At 39.5% G+C, this 21,206-nt stretch overlaps 1 protein-coding gene across 1 annotated transcript in view; it reads right to left on the bottom strand.

Moving 5' to 3' along the window:
- Window positions 1–9,337: 9,337 nt before the first annotated feature.
- Window positions 9,338–21,206, bottom strand: part of LOC123505720 (CDPK-related kinase 7-like) — a 19,991-nt gene continuing 8,122 nt past the window's right edge. Inside the window, exons 5-7 of the mRNA XM_045257369.1 lie at window positions 12,587–12,699; window positions 10,928–11,167; window positions 9,338–10,495 (exon numbers count right to left, since the gene is read on the bottom strand). Coding sequence (XP_045113304.1) covers window positions 9,635–10,495; window positions 10,928–11,167; window positions 12,587–12,699 — 1,214 coding nt within the window. The 3' untranslated portion in view covers window positions 9,338–9,634. The remainder of the gene's footprint in view (window positions 10,496–10,927; window positions 11,168–12,586; window positions 12,700–21,206) is intronic.

Below are 21,206 nucleotides of genomic sequence, written 5' to 3'. Positions count from 1 at the left end.
TACATGGAAAGCCTTTGTGGGACTGCCACGTGTCACTTTACTGTTGGCAAGAAAATATTTTAGATGATTTTCATCTGAATAACATTTTATTCTTGAGGCAGCAGAGTCACCTGCAGGAGTGAGAGGTGAGAGGCAGCCTTCCCACCTCTGCGTCACCACACTGAGGGGAAATCATATGTTGCTTTGCTGCAGAGCCTCCACAGCAAAGCCTCACCATACCACCACACACCATCCATCACAGGTGGTGAGGGACTCACACAAGAATTGTAAGGCCACTCCCAAACACCTTGACATGGTGATGAAGGTGACTTGTGATGGCTCAAGAGCAAATAGTTCCTCTTTGAGTCAGGTAACATTAGATAAAGGTTTGACTGTTCAATCATAAAGAAGGCAAGGGTCCATCACATCACATGGTGATGTGATGGACTCACACTTGCTGCATCTTCTAGTTGACTGTTAGCAAATGTTACAGCAATCACTTTGTGTTGATTTAGTGACTCCTGGCAAACCTGAGGTTATTTTCAGGGGAAAGTAAAAGACATCTAAATCTTTTCAGGATGTTGTTGCCCTTTGTATCAGCCATATTCTGTTTTTTACACAAACATTAATCTAAAAATAAGACATATTCTAGCTATGTAAATTAAAAAGCTAATTTTTGTTTGTATAAAAAAAGAAAAAATCATGACATGAAACATGTGGTAAGGAGGTGAGACTTGAAGCACTCATGGCAGCATTACATGACATAAGAGGACTGACCAGTACAAATGGTGGAGTTCCTCAGGCAGGATCTGTTAATCAGACGGATCATCCTCTGAGCACAACGACACTGGTGCTGGCACTGGCACTGGCACTGGCTCTGGGTGTCTGGAGATGCAGCCGTACTGTTCAGTTTTAGCAAGGCCTCAGTAAAGTTGTTTAGAAAAATTAGGAATATATACTTAGATATGTTATTTACAAAGTAAGTATGGCCGTCACCTCCAGAGTGTCCCTCAAACAACAGAGTTCATGCTGATGTACGTTGACCAGGCTAGATCTAGTACCAAGCACAGCAGTGATGTTGTATCGCAGCTAATTTGCCAATGCTTTTATCCTGCAGCATTGAAGGAAACTATTCCCTTCCACTACCTCCTCCTCCTCCTCCTCCTCTTTTCTCTCCTTTTTCCTCTCATCTTCATCCTCATTGTTATTATCTACATTGCACTTTTCACAGCTTACATTGTAAAGAAATACACAGGCAAGAACACTGACCAAAGACCTTCATAGGTCTTTCATAAATACACCAACATTTTGTATCAAGGTATCAGGACATTCCACATGGCACAAATCACAAAACAAACAATTAACATCTCCGCCTCACAGTCTTCATCAACACACCAGTCAAACCAGAAATGTTGCAATTCCATTTGAATGACTGACATTCTGTACCTTGAAGTTATCCAGTGATTATACAATCATATATGTAATCTTAGACATGATAATTGTGACAAAATAATCAATTATGCAACTAAAGACTGCTATTCATGACTATTTGAAAGGGAAGATGTTAGTGTGTATTAGAAGGGTAACACATAGTGCAGTGTTGAGGAAAGCAAAGCCTGCAGGTGGTGAGGGGGAATGATGTTGCTTGCCACACACAAGGCTGATGGCTTAGTGCTGGTTACATCACTTTGTGTTAGGAAGAGAAATTGATATGCAAATATCATGTCAATGACTAGCACTTCTCATTTTATTTGGGGGAATAATGCTTTTGTGTTGCACTTCCATACAGCAGCAGATGCAGAACAGTAATGTCAGCTTTCATGTTGACACACAAGTCGAACTGTGTGTGTGTATGTGTGTATTTACCTAGTTGTAGTTTTACAGGGCCTGGGCTTTATGCTCGTGTGGCCCCGTCTCCATATCTACACTTATCCAATCTTACTTTAAAAGTGTGCATACTCGTTGCAGACACTACTTCTTCATCTAAACTGTTCCACGTCTCAATACATCTCTGCAGGAAACTATATTTTTTAATATCTCTCAGACATCTTCCCTTTCTCAGCTTTTTACTATGCGATCTTGTGCTTCGGATGTCATATTCTTCTCTCAGGATCAGTTTCTCATTATCCACTTGGTCCATTCCGTTGATCAATTTATAGACTTGTATCAGGTCTCCTCTCTCCTTCTTTGTTCCAAGGTTGGTAGATCCATAGCCTTTAGTCTCTCCTCATATGTCATCCCTTCAAGTTCTGGGACCATTCTTGTAGCCATTTTTTGTAGCCTCTCCAATTTCCTTATGTGTTTCTTTTTATGAGGGGTCCACACTACTCCTGCATATTCCAATCTGGGTCTTATTATAGTACTTATCAATTTCTTCATCATTTCTTTGTCCATGTAGTGAAATGCTACTCCAATATTCCTTAGCAAATTATATGTTTCTCTAAAAATTCTATCAATATGGCTTACTGGTTGATTGTTTTCTTCCATCGTCACTCCTAAGTCCTTTTCCTTTTGACTTTCTCCAGTTCTACTCCATCTCCCATCTTATAGATTCCCACAGGTCGTCTTTCACTCTTTCCCATTTCCATGACATGGCTTTTGTTCACATTGAATTCCATTTCCCACTTCTTACTCCATTCCCAGATCTTATTTAGGTCTTCTTGCAGTATTTCACAATCCTCCTTTTGCTTTATAACTCTGCACAGTTTCGTATCATCCATAAACAAATTTATGTAGCTGTTCGCTCCTGGCATGTCGTTAATATAAATGAGGAAAAGTATTGGCGCCAATACTGACCCCTGTGGCACTTCGCTTTCTACTGCTCTCCACTTGGACTTCATATCTTTAACTACCGTCCTTATTTCTCTTCCCCTCAAATAATTTTCTATCCATCTCAATGTGCTTCCTTTTAAGCCACCCTTCTCCTCTAACTTCCACAGTAATCTTGTGTGTGGCACTTTGTCAAACGCCTTTTTTAAATCCAAATAAATGCAGTCAACCCATCCCTCTCTCTCTTGTACTCTATCAACTATTCTAGAATAGAAACTCAATAAATTAGTTACACAAGACCGTCCTTTCCTAAAATCAAATTGGCTATTTGATATTAATTTGTTGTCTTCAAGAAACTCAATCCATTGTTTCTTTATTATTCTTTCACACATCTTGCATATTACACTAGTTAGTGATACCGGTCTGTAATTTAAAGGTTCTTCTTTCCTTCCACTCTTATATATGGGAACCACCTCAGCTCTTTTCCATTCTACTGTGTGTGTGTGTGTGTGTGTGTGTGTGTGTGTGTGTGTGTGTGTGTGTGTTATGCATCTTCAGTATTAGAGGCAGCAGGCTTTCTGTCTAGTTCTCAGAGTGACAACTGTTTCCCATCCCCTTTGTGTCGCTCCCACGGGTGTGTAAGATGCAAGCCGACACAATGACCTCATCAGGAGTAATTCTCATCACACAAAACTCAGATTTATATGAAGGTGTGAGTTGTTTATATCATCTTCCAATCCTCCCAATAATCATTCTTTCAAATGGAAGCTGTATTTTTTATTTTACTTGAGAGTGGTTTCCTTTATTTTGATGTGGTGAGGTTGCTCCTCAAGCTGCAGAGTGAGCACAGACCTGGTGGCCAGGGTGTCTTCTGCTCCTACACAACTCCATCAGCATTCAGAATTAAAATTTTTCATTACTATATATCTTTTTTTTTTTTTTCTCTCTCCACTAATAGTGATGTGTACAAGTCATAAAGTTCATTGGAATTGCCATTACTTGTCCTTCAAACACATCTGCTTGCCATATACTGTACCTTTAACATTTCAGATATCTCTCCATAATAATCTTAAGAACATAGCAACATAAATAAACGATACGGATAAAAGTGGTACAATATCATACGGTATTGAATAATGAACACTGAACATAAACACCTCCACCACATTGTAATACACATTGTAACACTGTGAGGGTATACAGGCCAGCCAGTGAATGTTGGGACAGGGGAGTGACACACACCAGCCTTGCAGCCTTGGAGTGTGTCACATGTCGCTGAAGGTAACTATAATGATCATCAAACTCTTTAGCCATAGTAAGTATTGACACTGAGTCAGCAGACTTTCTTTACTGGAGGATAAATCTGGAAATGGCTTCATATCTCATGCAGTGAGATGAGTGAAATGAGTGAGCCTGGTAATGAAATGCTCATATTAACCACATTTTGATGCACAACTTTAGCCAATATCTTTTCAAGGGTGACTTAGAATGCATGGAAATGTTCATGTATAAAGTCATGAACCAACACAGTAAAACAATAGACAAACATGCAATGGTTTGCTGAGAGAAGCTGTGTGCTGGTGTTGCAAGAATGAAACAACCTCATGGAAATTCAGTGCAAAATGCATTATGTACTTTCTGTGTGTGTTTAGTCAGTGTGATGAGAAAATGTTTTATGTTTTATGTCTGAATGTGTCCACATCTGATATTACTGCAAAAGTTTTCTTACAAGACACCAGAACATGTAGTTATGACACCAATGAAAATGAGCATGCTAGAACACAGTGAGTGACGATGGAGGGCACTGCTTGCACCATTCAAAAGTATACTTTTTTGGATTTCCTTAATCCTGTATGCTACTTGAAAATTAAAAGTTAAATGCATCCTATTCTTTGTCAAGACAAATAAATATAGACACATAGTGTAATGGTTTGAGATATGAAAGAATTGGGTAACTCAGCATAAAATTTGTTGGAAAGAAAATGGAAACAACAGATGTAAGAGAGATTAGTTGTGAGATTGTAAGATGTAACAAAAAAAAAAAATAATAATGATAAATAAATGAATAAAAAAGGAAGCACAGAAACAAGATTTATTTGATACAAATACTGATGCATGGTAAGATAAGAGCTGGGGACTTATTGTTAGTAACATATGAGAAGTAAAAAGTTGATGCATATGAAAGCATATCCATGACACAAATATTATGATATTGTATATTCATGCTGTTACATGATCCATATATGTACTGATGAACTGATGAAAACTGATGAAATACACATTACTACCTTTAATAGACATTTCTAAGATTATATACTATGCTGGAAAGACTTTGGAGGGAAGGAGGATTCATCATCACTGAACTGACCCTGGTTGTGGACAATTGTACAACCAACAGTTATAACTGCTTTGTTGAGTATGAGTGCCAGTGTGGTGCACACTGGCACAGCTTGGCTCAGGCTTGGCATGTCGCTGCACCCATGACCTTGACCAGCCTTGTGACATAGTGATATGTATGGAAGGAAATTTCTTGTATAAAGGAAAAAAAGTGACTGTCATCTTTAGATTGTCTCAAACTTTCTTTACCTGTTTTGAGGAACATGATAAATGTAAAAGAAAATCTTATAATTTCTTATCTCCAAAGTTGTTCATGTTTACCCTGCCCATGTAAAATAAGATTTTGCTGACAATGTGAAATCCTGAATTGATTATTAGAAAGTCATGAAGATTAGCAGTGCTAGACATTTTTTTTTAAATCATTAGATGCATGGTAGCAGGTATGTTCCATTATTTACATATGTGTGTACTCTTGTGAATTCTTGAATTATTCAATCAGTTGATGATTAGATGTTGACCACAATTACTATTTCCCAAATTCTTTAAGTGTAAGAAGTTTGTATGAATATGTAGTACATAGATATTAGCAAGTCAGGTGCTTTAGTGCCTGTCTCATACATTGTCTGAGGCTGAAGATATTTTGAATAAACTATAAAGCCAATGCAAAACATTCTTCACAAGATATACATGAGAAAACATTTTCACTTGACGGAATAACGCATCACTGAATGGCAAGGTAGACACAGTTGCGAGGTTGTTATAGCTGATTACACTCACACTTAATTTGATCTTAACTGTTTTCTAATGTCAAAACACATTCCATAAAAGAATGAAGAGATTTGCACTGCAGACCAGCACAGTCACAGGCGCAGCACTGACCAAACACAGACTTCACCATGCATCGTTGTACACCTCTGTCACTCAAACACTGCACACATTTTATTGCAAGCTATTTATAGTTGACATGGATGCACGCTGATGTACACACATGCACACACACACATGTAAGACGTAGAAACATTATGGCAAAGGATGATGGAAGAACAAGAAGACATAAATAATGATGATGATTTCAGCTTCCTAGAATAGAAAAACTAACATTTGGAAAGGCCCAGAGGCAGAAATAGCATCAATAGAGAACATTCTTGAGTTTGTAATAATAATGGATTTGAGAAATTAGGAAAACAAAGCATGAATTCAGCTCCAATCTTGTATGGCAACATTCATTTAGGTAATGTTCTGTTATGGTGGTAAATATACACCTATGACGGCACACATACACACGCGCACACACACACACACATACACACAGACATACATACACACACACACACCATCTAATAAGGTATAAACCAGATAGTATGTGTATAGTGGAGACTAAATTGAGACCGAATATACAAATAGATTGGTTTGGAGGGGGAAATTATAGAATGTAGAGAAAAGATAGAGTGAATAAAAGTGGAGGTAGAATAATTGTGTTAACAAGAAAAGACTTAATAGTGCAAAATGTGTGTCTTGGAGGAGACGAGGAGGAAGTGGTGGGTGTGGTGGTGACTGATGGAAGGCAAGATATCAATATTGTAACTGTGTATGTACCACCAAAAACAAGTGCATGGTCAAATGATCAGTATAATAGTATGGTGGAAAGCACATTGGAAAGAATAAGAAATGAAGCTGCAAAGAAAGCAAAAATGGTTATAGTTGGAGATTTCAACTGTAAAGACGTCAATTGGGAAGAATTTGAAGTGGGAATGGTGGAGAATGGGGTGAGCAGCTATTAAATTATGCGGTGGGAAATTTGATGACACAGTGGGTGAGGCATCCAACAAGGGGAAGGAGGGGTGATGCCCGTCGAGACTGGACTTGATATTCACAAAGGAGTAAATCTAGAAAATGAGATTGAGCATGAGTGTCCTTTGGGAAGAGTGATCATGAATTATTGAAATTTGAGGTAAAGGTGGGGTTCAGCAAAGATAATGAAGTTGGATACAAGGAGGAATGCCTAAATTATGCTAAGGGAAGATATAAGGAGTTGAGAAATTACTTTGGAAATGTGGATTGGTCCGAAATGTACCAGGAAACAAACATGCAGTTAAAATATGAAAAATTTATGGAAATATATAGTGAGGCCAGAGAACTTTGTGCCAAAATATACTAAGAAAATCTTAAAGGGAGATCAATGGTTTAACAAAACCTGTGACAAGGCAAAAAGGGAGAAGGAAAAGGCATGGGAAAAATACAAGAGAAATAATGAGGAAGTGGAGAGAGAAGCATATAGGAATGCAAGAAATAAATATGTTCAAGTGAGAAGGGCACAACAAGAATTTGAACAGAGAATAGTGGAGAATTGTGAAAGTGATCTCAAAATGTTTTATAAATTCATTAATGGTAAATTACAGAAAAAAAAAAACAGTTGATAAATTAAAGGTTGGAGATTATATATATGAAGATACAAGTGTCATTTTTGAAAAATTGAATGAGAATTTCTGCAAAGTATTCACAGAAGAAACACAATTCAATCAACGGATGTTACCTGTGACAAGATGGATACAAGAAATTATAGTAACAAAGATTGACATTGCAAAAGTTTTGAGTCAATTAGATGTTAACAAGGCAATGGGACCAGATGGTGTGTCTGGAAGAATGTTAAAAGAATGTCAAGAGCAGTTGCTAGATCCAATTTTAGATTTAACAAGAACATCTATCAACACAGGACAGGTGCCAGTAGAATGGAAAAGGGCAAAAGTGGATGTCGCATGGAACCATTGAATTATAGACCTGTTTCTTTGACCAGCATTATGTGTAAGATATGTGAAGAAGTGATCAAAAGCAAGTGGTGTGAGTTCCTGGAAAACAAAGAAATACTAAGTGAGAAACAGTTTGGCTTTAGAAAAGGGAAATTGTGTGTATCAAATTTGCTATGTTTCTACTCAAGAGTGGTCGATATTTTACAAGAGAGGGATGGATGGGTTGATTGTGTATACCTAGACTTAAAAAAAAAGCATTTGATAAAGTACCACATAACAGATTGATGTGGAAGTTAAGTAGTATCGGAGGAATAAGGGGGAAATCTGACGGAGTGGATGAGAAATTATTTGACAGGTAGAGAAATGAGGACGGTAGTGAAGGGAGTGAAGTCAGAGTGGAGGAAGGTAACCAGTGGAGTTCCCCAAGGTTCGGTGCTTGGTCCCATCATGTTCCTGATCTATATAAATGACATGCCAGAGGGAGTGAGAAGTTATATGAATATGTTTGCAGATGATGCAAAGATTATGAGGAGAGTGAGGAATATGCATGACTGTAATATACTGCAGAAGGACTTGGACAAAATATATGAATGGAGCAGGACGTGGCAAATGGAATTCAATACCAACAAAAGCTGTGTAATGAGAAGGGGTAGAAGTAAATATAGACCATATAAAGACTACCAGCTGTGGGGGAAGACTGTAATTGAAGTCAGTGAAGAAAAAGACTTGGGAGTGACTGTACAGAGTAATCTATCTCCAGAAAAGCACATTAATAGAATATTTTGAAAAACGTACAGCATGCTCCAAAGTATAGGATGGGCATTTAATTACCTGGACGGGAACATGATAAAGAAAATGTTGACCATCCTGATTAGGCCACAGTTGGAATATGCATCAGTAATTTGGTCACCATAGATGAAGAAACATGTCAAGAAACTGGAAAGAGTGCAGAGGTTAGCAACAAGAATGATACCAGACTTAAAGAGGTACCGTATGAGGGGATATGATAACAATGTTCAAAATAGTACATGGAGTGGACATATTGGATAGGGAGAACCTGATCACGATGGCATCCAGTAATTACCTAAGAAGACACCCAAAGAAAATACTGAAGGATTCCTGCATGAACGACATTAAGAAGTATAGCTTCCCGTATCGGAGCATTGATGCATGGAACAAACTGAGCGCGGATGTGGTGTGTGCGGTGAGTGTCAGTCAAATGAAGGAAAAATTGGACAAGTGTGGACAAAGAGACAGGAGATAGAGAGCTACGGCTCGGGCCCTGTAATCACAAATAAGTAAATACAAATAGGTAACACACACACACACACACACACACACACACACACACACATACACACACACACACACACACACACACACACACACCTGGTCTCAGGCCTATCCGAAGATCGGAAATAATGAGCTCTGAGCTCGTTCCGTAGGGTAACGTCTGGCTGTCTCGTCAGAGACTGCAGCAGATCAAACAGTGAATTACACACACACACACACACACACACACACACACACACACACACACACACACACACACACACACACACACTTTAGCTATATTTATCTATTCTTGAAGATCATTGTTAAGTTTTAAGATTATGCTAGAAAAGGTATCAAAACAGTCTTAGCTTTCTTTTGGTGGCTGGTCCTGAGTGAGAGGCACACCAGCAAAACAAAGCTTGACTGCACTCCATTTGGTGAAGTCAGGAAGATTGAATCCAGACCCCAAAGCTTTGATCAGGCGTGCTTCTCAGCATCTCTGGTGCCTCAGTCTATGATCTCCACACTTACACAGAAGAATAGTTGGTGGATATACTAAATGAGGAGGTGGATGATGACGAATTAAGCCAAGTGAAAGATGAGGATGAGGAGGAGGAGGAAGAGGAATGGTGCCATGCATGATTTTTACGATGGTGCCTCACAGACGTGTTTGGAGAGCTCAACCTCAACAGCTCAGCAAAGAAGCGGCGTGGACTTGAGACTCTTTCCTGTGGCTGCTTCTCCTGGTCCTCTGGCTCATGCTTCTGGTCACAGGGGTTCTTCACTATGTCCTTATTTAAGCCTTGGAAGAGAGAGTTTTGGAGAGGAACAAGCGATGGATCAAAATCGTGACTGTCGCTCCGATCACGTGACTTGATCAACCAGTCGTCCTCGAGATACTTGAAGACCTCCTTGGCTGGGTAGCGAGACCAACCCCGGGGCTCCAGCAGTCGACGGACCAGGCGCAGCAGACGAACCGTAAACCTCTTGAACGGCCTGGGGACTCGGATAGACTTGGCCCTCTGCCAGCTCCTGAAGGCAGCGTACTCAGGGTCAGAGACGTCACTAGTGGTCCAAGGTTTGTTGCCAGTGAGACAGTGAATAATGAGGATTCCAAGGGCCCAGGAGTCAAGTGAGGTGCCTGTGTAGTAACCCTCAACACCATCGCAGCGACTCAGCTCAGGGGGAATGTAGGGTCCCGTGAACTGATGGCGACGCACAAAGGTTCCGCTGCGGCAGGTTGAGCCAAAGTCAGTGAGCTTGACGAGGGAGAGGTTGGGTCTGAAGATGAGGACATTGGCCGGGTCAATGTTACCATGAACTAACTGGAAGCTGTGCAGATAAGTGAGTGCACTCGCCACTTGCTCTGCTACCCATCTTATTGGCACCTGGGAAATAAAAGTGAAAATAATAACTTTAAAAATTAATTATTACTGTGGTAACAGAATTGATAGTAATGATTAAAATATCAATGGTAATGGTAACAATAATGAAAATGATATGATAATGACTATGTATAATAGTAATGATACTCATTTAAGAAATTAAAGAATTTACAGCACATGAAAATGATCCATAAATTTTTTTATGACTTTCTGTTTTTTAGAAGAAATTTGTCACATTATACCTTGCTGTAGTGTACACTTGTTTTGGATTCACGTGTTTTCAAGACAGCAGGAATCATGGGAGAAATTATTCTAAAAGACAAATTATGTAATGAATCTTTATGAGAAATAAGGGAGTGCTAGATATATGAAAGCCATTGCATTATTACCCTTCACTTTTGGCACAACACCGTGGGTTGGGAGACAGGGACCCACCTCCTCAATGGTGCGGGAGCTGAGGTACGAGGCCAGGTCCCCGTAGTGGGCGTATTCCATCGGGTACACAAAGTAGAGGTCGGTCTGGAAGAGTCTCCCGGTGGCGGCCTCAAGGTTTGGGTGGTCGAGGTGTGAGGCATAGTGGAACTCTCTCTGAATGTCCCTCCGGCGACACATGTCTCGGCACACAGCCTTCAGTGCCACCTCCGTTCCCATCACCCTCTCTGCCGCCAGGTAGATCTGAGGAGTGCACCACAGCCAGTGTTACACTACGGCACAATACACTCAGATTGATGAGGTCAATTGTGCTGTTCAGTATTAAGATCCTAAAAATGGCATGGGGGAAACTGAATGTGTAACTTAGTGATTTTTCTTTTGATAAGCAAAGATAATTGGATGCTTGATAGATTACTAATGGAATGCATCTTCAAGATACATTTACAAATCATTGCCAGAGGAACAAGAAGAGAGCATAATATTAAAAAACGGAAACATGCAAGCTTTGCTGAACATACTGCATGCAAACTGAAATAATGATTATCCTCAGAAGAATTTAGAAAAAAAATCACTGAATATTTCTATCAAGTGCATTAATTTGATTTTGTGTTAATGTCTGGGACTGATTTGTTAGCAAAAGTTATATTCCATTTGTGCAAATTGTGATTATTAATCATAATAGATATTGCATCCATCCATCACATAGATTGTTATCTGTTTCTTCACATTCCCACACTGAATCGTCCATGGTAGTGGTGTCTGCTTACTCTTATCGTTACACTTCATCTGTGCTGGCCTCTATGTACCTCCCCTCTCCTTCAAGTATTGTCTTCCTATTTATCCCATACTAGTTAGATCTCTGGAAACCAGCATTGCTTGACATGGCACAGACCTGTGAGCACGCACTGTACTGAATTGGTCTGGTCATGTAGAAAGATTGGACAGGAGAGAAAGAGAGGAATGGAGAGATGATCTCCTGAAAGGTGAGAGACATACATAAGACAGACTGAGGTAGAATGATGAACTGTGTTACCTATCAGGAGCAACACACTGCTGGGACCTGGGCATTCTAAGTACAAGAAAAAAAAATATGTATAAGTAATATAATCCAGAGAAAGGTTGTCAAGAACCACACTTGTAGAAACAGTAAGTGGATGAAGGAGTATAGTGACATTTCATATACATGTGTAGATGCATGAATGTACTGCATGTATCATCAAACTACGAATCAGTGGACAGTATTGCCTAGCTGAAGCTGTTGTTGCTCTCACAGCAACATAAGTGAATGGTTAACAGCCTGTGATGTTTCTACCACACATACCGGGATGAGTGACAAATATCAACCTTATTGGCATTACACACATGACATTGTTCTTCAGTATTATTCTAATACGAGAATGTTTTGAATTTCATAATCTTACACATAAGACAAGTGTGTGGAGATTATTTTCATCCTTTGCTTGATGAGGAAGATGAGTTGGAATCCTGCTGGGAGGTTAATTCCCTACCATTACAGGCTGTCTCTCTCATGGATTTCACCCTTTAGAGCTTCATTTATATCTGGAATTACCTCTCACCCAAGGCTGAGGAAGGACACTAGAAGCTTGACAAAATGAAATATAGTTTAAGCTGAAGCAATGAAGGAAGAGAAGTCAAGCCCACCTTGCCCATCCTGCCATAGCTGAGGATGTTGAGGATGTCATAATGGTCACTGAGGGATTCTTCCGGCAGGTCACAGCTTCCTCCTGTTCCTGAGTCTGTACTTGTCAGCATGTCTGGGGAAAATCAAGATCATTACCACAAGCAAACTCTCTTTTCATAACTAACAACTCGCTTGTTCAAAATGAAGTGTAGATACAGAAAATATCAACTAATTTAAAAGAAGATTGTGACCTTGCAAGAATGAAATGATTGAATTAAATTAAATATATAGGTGATTGTATGCAATGTCACCAGGTGTTAAAGCAAGACCTGTATTCTTCTTGAGAGTAATAAGATTCCCACAATTGTAAAGTGAGCCCCAAACACAGATGAGACAATTTTTTTCATATTACAAGTATGAAGTGGCGTGGAAATGGCTTGCCTGGCAGACACTGCATTTTTATTCACACAAATCTTCCTCAAATGGAAGTTTGATACAAGAAAAATCAGCCTTGATTGGTGCATCATACACACAGGCTGTAGCAGTGCACCACACAGTAAAGTATAACATAAATCCTGCAGAATTAAATTTGTATGATTTGTGTGCAAAGAAATTAAATTCTGATACATGTCTCTGCGGAAGAAAGTTGTTGTGTTCAATATGATTTCTGGCTATTACAGTAAATGAAGGGACAGCAATGACAAGAAACAGATCTCCACACCCCATCAAATGTAGAACACACTGTAAATGCTGCGCCTCAATTTTACAAAAAGTTGTTTGCATTTCCCCTCAATAAATTTTGAAATATCATTATATTGAGATAAAGAAATATTATGAAGTATAAAGAATAGATCAATGATAATAATAATAATGATAATAATTATAGTAATAATAATGATAGTAATAATAATAATAATAATAATAATAATAATAATAATAATAGTAATAATAATAATAGTATTAGTAATAACAATAATAATAATAATAATAACAATAAACAATAATAATAATAACAACAACAAAAACAACAACAACAACAACAACAACAACAATAATAATAATAATAATAATAATGATAATAATAATAATAATAATAATGATAATAATAATAATAATAATAATAATAATAATAATAATAATAATAATGCATGTAATAAAATCGAAGTCATAATCAATAAGTAAGTTAAACGCGACAATGTGTCACCGCAGAGTTTTTATCGGCCACTGGGACGAATGGCCTAACATTTGATGCAAGACATTTATTTCTATGTATCGTTCACCCTCAACAGCGTCGCTAAAGAGAATATAATGACACTATCAATATATAGCTTCCATGTGACCTCAGCATGAAAGATGTGTGTTTTTAAGATAACAGTGTGGTGTAATCTGTGGTATTGTTATGTCTCGCAAAACAAGTCAGACGTGAGGGATATTTTGGGTAGTATGGAAATAACCTTAGTCTGGACGTAAGATAACATAGTGTGTTGTAATCTGTGGTACCTATTATTATGTCTCGCAAAATAAGTTCAGACGTGAGGGATATTTGGGTTCTATAGAAGTAACCTTAGTTCCGACGGTGATTCCTTATTCTTTGAACTGAGAATGCACTATTTTATCCAGCAGGGATCCACTAAATGAAGAGATCAGCAGTGAAGTTATTGAATTAATCTAAACCCAGTCTACCTCAGTCCTCGAATGAAAATGCTGATGTTATTTCAATATTATCTGACATTTTTGCTAACATCTCTTCCAAAGGTTCCTATTCACTCCATACAAGACACCAATACGGCTCCAGGTACCAGGCCAGCAGGGACGAGTGACAGGAACGGGGACATGCACGGGAACTGGCAACTAGGTGGGTCTTTTTTTTTTTCTCTCTCTTTCACTATATGTTATCCTTGTCCAGCGTTCCCCTCTTACATGAAAAAAAAAAAAAAAATCTCACTTCCAGGCATGTGTGGTTTTCCAGTGCTGAGGATCGCCTGCTAAAGTGGTGTGCATTCTGAAACACTTCGCTCTCTCACTGTTTTTCTTTTTTTTCTTTTTTATTTATACCATGTGGGCTTTTCACGGGAATTTATGGGCTAAAGGAAATACTTTTTTGGGGTATCTCCTATCTCAAAGCCCACCCGATAGGAAACCGTTGCCCCGAGTGAGGAAGCCCAGCCTAACCTCGGACCGTGGACAGGATTCGAACCCGTGCGCTTGGAGACCCCTCGGACCCCAAAACACGCATGGTTCCACTGTACCACGGCGGCCTTAAAAGTTTTCAAAGATGACGGTGATTACTAGCTGGGTTCTTTTTTTTTCTGCTAATAATTCAATATCTCTATAAATCTCTCACTTGAAATGAAAAAAAAAAAAAAACTCCTAAACACTCGAATGACTTCAACTAGAGCGTAAAAGTGTTTCTGAGTACAGCCCGTTATGAGGTGCTCCCGTGGACTCGGTCACTGTATACAGCGATTTACTGTGTGCCAAGATGGACCCAAGGCGATAGCTTGGGTTCATTCACTGTTGCCTGAGTCTGAGTCTGAAAACAGAAAGCAACGTGCCGATCTCCACACGGCGGGTTTGTAGTGAGTGGTGAGCATACTATAGGAAAGAAGACAAGAGAGAGAGAGAGAGAGAGAGAGAGAGAGAGAGAGAGAGAGAGAGAGAGAGAGAGATCGTAACGTACCTACATCCAGACGAGATTGAATCGGTTTAAACCCCTTCAGTACTGGGACGTATTTTCACCTTGAGTTTTCTTTGTGATCAGACGATTTTATTGGCATTAGGAAGAGTCTATGGAAGTCAAAAGATTAATGGTCAAAGTCTTCACTATTTTGAACCCCAATTAAGTTTCTGATAAATAAAATCATCAAATAGTAACCAGAAAGAATATGGAAACGCGTCCTGGTACTGAAGGGTTTAAACTCCTTTCATATCATCCCCAGCAATGGTCGCACAAGGGAAATTATAAAAAGAAATATCTTCTTCATAAGCTACATGAGATGAAGCCTAGTATCTTTTTCCCTCTTCCTTCGATAAATGATGATGAAAAATAACTGACCAATGAAGTCTCGCGTGTTATAAGGCTAGATGGAACACAATGATAAGTAAACGACGAGGGAGCAACAGCAGCCATTGACGTCAGTTCTCGAGGCATTTTAGAAACTACGTAGGTACATCATCACGAATATAGAGTTCCTGTACAGGGAGGAGGAACTGAAGGCAAACTTTTTGTTATATAACTGTCACATTCACGGTTGGTTTTGTTTTTCCTTATCGCCAACGGAAATAAAAGGAAGATTATACGACTCTGTTTTATCTCGTCTTGTTACAGTGAGTGGGGGCAAGAAGGACGCGGCGACGGGTGCGTGGGTGCTCCGTACTGTGTCACGGAGAGAGAGAGAGAGAGAGAGAGAGAGAGAGAGAGAGAGAGAGAGAGAGAGAATATTCAATAAAGTGTCCATCTATCTACCTTTTTTACTAATCTATAGTGTGTGTGTGTGTGTGTGTGTGTGTGTGTGTGTGTGTGTGTGTGTGTAGTCAATGAAACATCTATCTATCTATCTATCTATCTTTTTATTTATCTATATTGTGTGTGTGTGTGTGTGTGTGTGTGTGTGTGTGTGTGTGTGTGTGTGTGTGTGTGTGTGTGTGCGTTGATGGTGGTGGTGGTGGTGGTGGCTGGAGGTACTGCGTGGTGAGCAGGTCAAGGGGGCGTGGCCGTGGTATAGGTCGCTGTCTTGACGTCACGTGACTGAGTGGAGGCGGGACACTACGGGGCGTCAATAATGTGTTCTTGTTGTTGTTGGTGTTGTTGTTGTTGTTGCTGCTGCTGTTATTGTTGTTGTTGTAATATTTTTTTCTCTTGGATATAGAAATTTACAATATATGCCTCCGTTCGTTATGCGTGTCATGAAGTGCGATTAAAATGGACTTGAAGGAGGAGGAGTAGATGGTGATGGTGGTGGCTGAGGAAAAAGAGGAGGAGGAGGAGGAGGAGGAAGGAAGGATTGAAAACTCGTCACGTGGGAAGCTTTCCACGAAACAAGAAAAAGGGAGCATTTTAACTCATTCGTACTTTCCCTCCTACTCTTCCATCCATAAATATTGTCTATGTAGTACCTGTGCTGCATTTCACTCTATCTTTTCTTTCCATTTTACAGTTTTTTTTTAAGCTATTTAGGAGTGAACATTTTCGTAGGACAGACATCCCTTTCATTTTGACTCATTCCTTCTTTTCTCTCCTTTATTCTATCCAGCAGAGCAGCTCGCAGTGTGTTACGGGATAGAAGCGTGATATGAAACACTACTCTTAAAACACTCCAAATGAAATGACAACAATCTATAACGGTGTTGTTTTATGGTGGTGGTGACAGATTAACGATATTTTTTTTTTTTACGTTATCAACACAAAAATGTTCTTCTGATAACCGGCCTATCATCTTCGTAACCTTTGAAGATACTAGTGGTGGTGAGAGCAGAGCAGAGCGTTTCAGGATGCAGATATTAAACAGAAGAAGATCGAGGCTGCGTCACTGAGAATCCTAGTGCTAAACCTATATTGTTATTATTATTATTATTATTATTATTATTATTATTATTATTATTATTATTATTATTATTGTTGTTGTTGTTGTTATTATTATAATTATTATCATCATCATTATCACAGTTGTTTGTTGTAGTGGTAGTAGTGTCGGTGGTGGTAGTAATAGTAGTAGTAGTAGTAGTAGTAGTAGTAGTAGTAGTAGTAGTAGTAGTAGTAGTAGTAGTAGTAGTAGAAGTAGTAGTAGTATGAGAAGGACCAGTAACAGTAGCAGTAGCAGTAGCAGTAACAGTAGTAGTAGTAGTAGTAGTAGTAGTAGTAGGAGGAGGAGGAGGAGGAGGAGGAGGAGGAGGAGGAGGAGGAGGAGTAGGAGGAGTAGGACTAGGAGTAGTAGTAGAGTGGGAGTAGTAGTGGTGGTAGTAGTAGTAGTAGTGGTAGTAGTAGTAGTAGTAGTAGGTAGTAGTAGTAGTGGAGTGGTAGTAGTAGTAGTAGTGGTAGTAGTAGTGTGGTGGTAGTAGTGGTGGTAGTAGTAGTGGTGTGGTAGTGGTAGGATGGTAGTGGTGGGAGTGGTAGTAGTAGTGGTGGTGGTGGTAGTGGTGGTGGCAGTGGGTAGTGGTAGTGGTGCAGTGGCAGCAGTAGTAGTAGTAGTAGTAGTAGTAGTAGTAGTAGTAGTAGTAGTAGTAGCAGTAGGAGTAGTAGTAGTAGGAGTAACAGTAGTAGGAGTAACAGTAGTACTAGTAATAAAAGTAATAGTAGTAGTAGTAGTAGTAGTAGTAGCAGTAGTAGTACTAGTAGTAGTAGTAGTATATACATGCATACATTAGTATTTTTTTGTTTTTGTATTGGTAATGAAGTAATGAAGTAGTAGTAGTAGTAGTAGTAGTAGTAGTAGTAGTACACACACACACACACACACACACACACACACACACACACACACACACACACACACACACACACACAAAGCTCTGGTTCACCTGGGCAAGGGTTCACCTGCACTCGGCTGAAGGTAAATTTCTTGCTGTGACAGCAGTGTAGCGCTTTGGATGTTGCCATAGTGACTCAACGGAGACACGCAACAGGTGCTCTCTCTCTCTCTCTCTCTCTCTCTCTCTCTCTCTCTCTCTCTCTCTCTCTCTCTCTCTCTCGATTGAGCGTCCATGCTTAAAGTAATACGTTTTCCATATCGATTCCGAGGCGGCATAATGAAAAACAAGGCTATCCCTGACACCAAAACGACGCGAAGGTTGGGTTAGGTTCGCCTGCTCTCACCTCTGCTTTGATTTGTTGATTCCAAAAGACGACACGATCAGAATAGATATGCGCACACTTTATTGACGCCTTGACGCACTGCCATCCGCGCCATCACCATCACCATCATCATATCACCATTGTTATCACCGTTACTGCGCTGTTATTGTTGCCATCATCCGGTCACCATCGTATTCATCGTCACCAAATGAATGTTTTTCTGTAATATGGACATGACGTATCTTGGTCTGAGAAAACAAAAATGATATTAAGCTCAGTGAGTTGTATATATATAAAGCAATTTAACCCCTTCAGTACCACGACGCGTTTCCATATTCATTCTGCTTACTGTTTGGTGATTTTATACAGCTTTAGAAACTCATGTGAGGGATTGAAATAGTGAAGACTTTGGCCATTAATATTTTGACCTCCGTAGACCCTGCCTAATGTCAATAAAGTGGTCTAATCGTACACACAACTCAAGGTGAAAATGTTTTAGTTATAAGCTGCTGTGTTCATATTTGCGTGCTCTTAGGGTCGTGAATATGCTTTTAAGGTTTCGGATGTCGTTTTAGGTTTGTAGTTTTCTAATTGGATTATAATTATGACAATGTATGTTAAAGACTATTACTTTATTATGTCTGGTAAGAAATGAATATTAGGGTCAATAAAGATATAAAAATGAATGTGAATATAAAGATGAATGTATCCCAGTATTCAAAAGGTTAAATCCAGCACTTTGCTCGCCCTGTATTCTTGAACACCCTCGCCTTTTATTACAACTACTCTGAAAAGCAAACGGGATTTTCATTTGAGCTTTCATGGGTGGTTTTCTTATCGATGATGGAGACTCGCTATTCAAACTGTCGGTGAAATCATGAGAAAAACATATGAAACTCCGCTTGAACTTCCAGTATAACCATAAAGATTGTTATTCGTGTTGTTTTGAGTGTTTTTGTTATTGATAATGTAGATTCCTTGTTAAGCTGTCGGTAGAATCACGAGAACACAATTTTAAACCCCCATGAACTTCCAATACATGCTTATTCAAAGTAGTCTATGTGAGGCGCCCAAAAATGTAAGGTGCTGAGTCATTAAGGAGCTTTGAAAGAAGATTTGACAGATTTATGGAGGATAATATACGTGGAAATAACTAGGTATGCTTTCTAAAGGGACTGCCACTTGCAGACCCGATGGCTTCTTGCAGCTTTCCTTATGTTTTTATGTGTACGGATTCTGATCGCCAGCTATACACTCGTAAACCAGTAAGGTCGGTATTCAGAAACGCTCTGCTCTCTCACCACGACTATTTTCCAAGGCCACAGAAATGATTATCGGGGTTTTCAAGAGTGTTTCTCCAGTTGATAATGTAGAAATCTTGCCACTCTGCCTCTAAGACCGTAAAAACACCTTTAAAATAACTCGTGTGAACTTAAATAAAGCCTTTCGAAATAGTGGATGTGAAGCACAGAAGTGTTTGAGAATACGAGTCTCAGAAACACTTTGCTCTCTCACCACTATTATTTTCAAAGGCCACAGACATGATTAGCCTGGATCTTAACTCTTTGACTGCTATTTGGTACATCTTTTATTAATTACTGATCATTCTGTTACTCGTCTTGCAGCCACCACCAATCTCTATACTGGGTGAGAAATAGTTAAATGTATTCGTTTTCAATCCCTTTCTTGTGTGTAGATGCTTAACATGGATTTCATGCGTCACTTTTGGTGGTGTTGATTGATGAATGGGTTAAGAGTGTTTCTCCTGATAATAGTGCAGAAATCTCGTAAAACTGTCACTTAAATTGTAAAAACACTCTTTGAAATATCCGTGTAACTTTAACTAAAGCCGTTTGAAAGCAGATGTGTTTCTTCAGGGGAGCGTTGAGTCCGTCCTCACCCGCCGCACACTCCATCACCTCGCTTATTCACACTGCTGGCTCATCACCGAAAGCTCAAGTCACTGCTAGTCCTCCAGATGACAAGCAAGGGAATTACCACTCAGGCAGCGGACCATGTGTTGCCAAACTAATGCGTATATGCGATTCTTAGTCTTATACGGGTGACGTCTTTTGTACTGTTTGAAAGTGGAGGTGAAGTCTTAAGGCAGCTCTAGAGACAATGAATACTGAGTGTAGGTCTTGTTTGTGTAAGAACTACTCCGGCTAAGGACAGCAAAAAATATAATAAAAAGTCTCTCATAAGAAGCCAATTTCCATAAATTCAGTTGAGTAAGAAAAGTATCATTTAAAATTTGAGAAGTGTTGAAATCTTGGCCTCTTTCATTTTCCTTTACTTGCTGATGTTTCTTGGACAATGACATTATTACATGAGGCATTGTTGAGCAAGACGGCCGCCATTGGAGCCTCTGGACTACAGCAGGGCCAGCATCCTGAAACGCTTTTTGCTTCTAACTAGGACTGATTTGAAATGTCACTAAGATGGTCTTTGCATTAAACGTACCTACCTATTCCCCTCATCCTTCTCATCCCTTATTTTGTCTGAGATATTGTTTAAGTTCCACAATGAATGTAAAAGCACATGAAAGTAAGGAATGTCCTTGCAATACAGTGTTACTCCCAGGCCGAGACAAGCAAGACAAGTGTGTGCAGAGTGGCGGTGGAGGCGCGTTGGTCGGCAGACGGGAAGGCGGCACGTGCATCCCCTTTATGAAGAATTGAATCATTCTATTTGAGCTACAAGCGTGCCAGGCACCAAGCTGTCCACTGACTGGGGTGCCAAGAGTGCTACATGCTAAGAGCTGGGCAGTCTGGGTGTGCATAAATAGGCGACAGGCTGAGGTAGATAATAGAGAAACAGGATGTGATACAGGATAAGGAAAATGTGTA

This window comes from Portunus trituberculatus, chromosome 18 (genome assembly GCF_017591435.1).
Source record: "Portunus trituberculatus isolate SZX2019 chromosome 18, ASM1759143v1, whole genome shotgun sequence".
Taxonomy (NCBI): domain Eukaryota; kingdom Metazoa; phylum Arthropoda; class Malacostraca; order Decapoda; family Portunidae; genus Portunus; species Portunus trituberculatus.
Note: the sequence above shows the minus strand (reverse complement) of the source record. Positions and strands in the feature narration are given on the sequence as shown.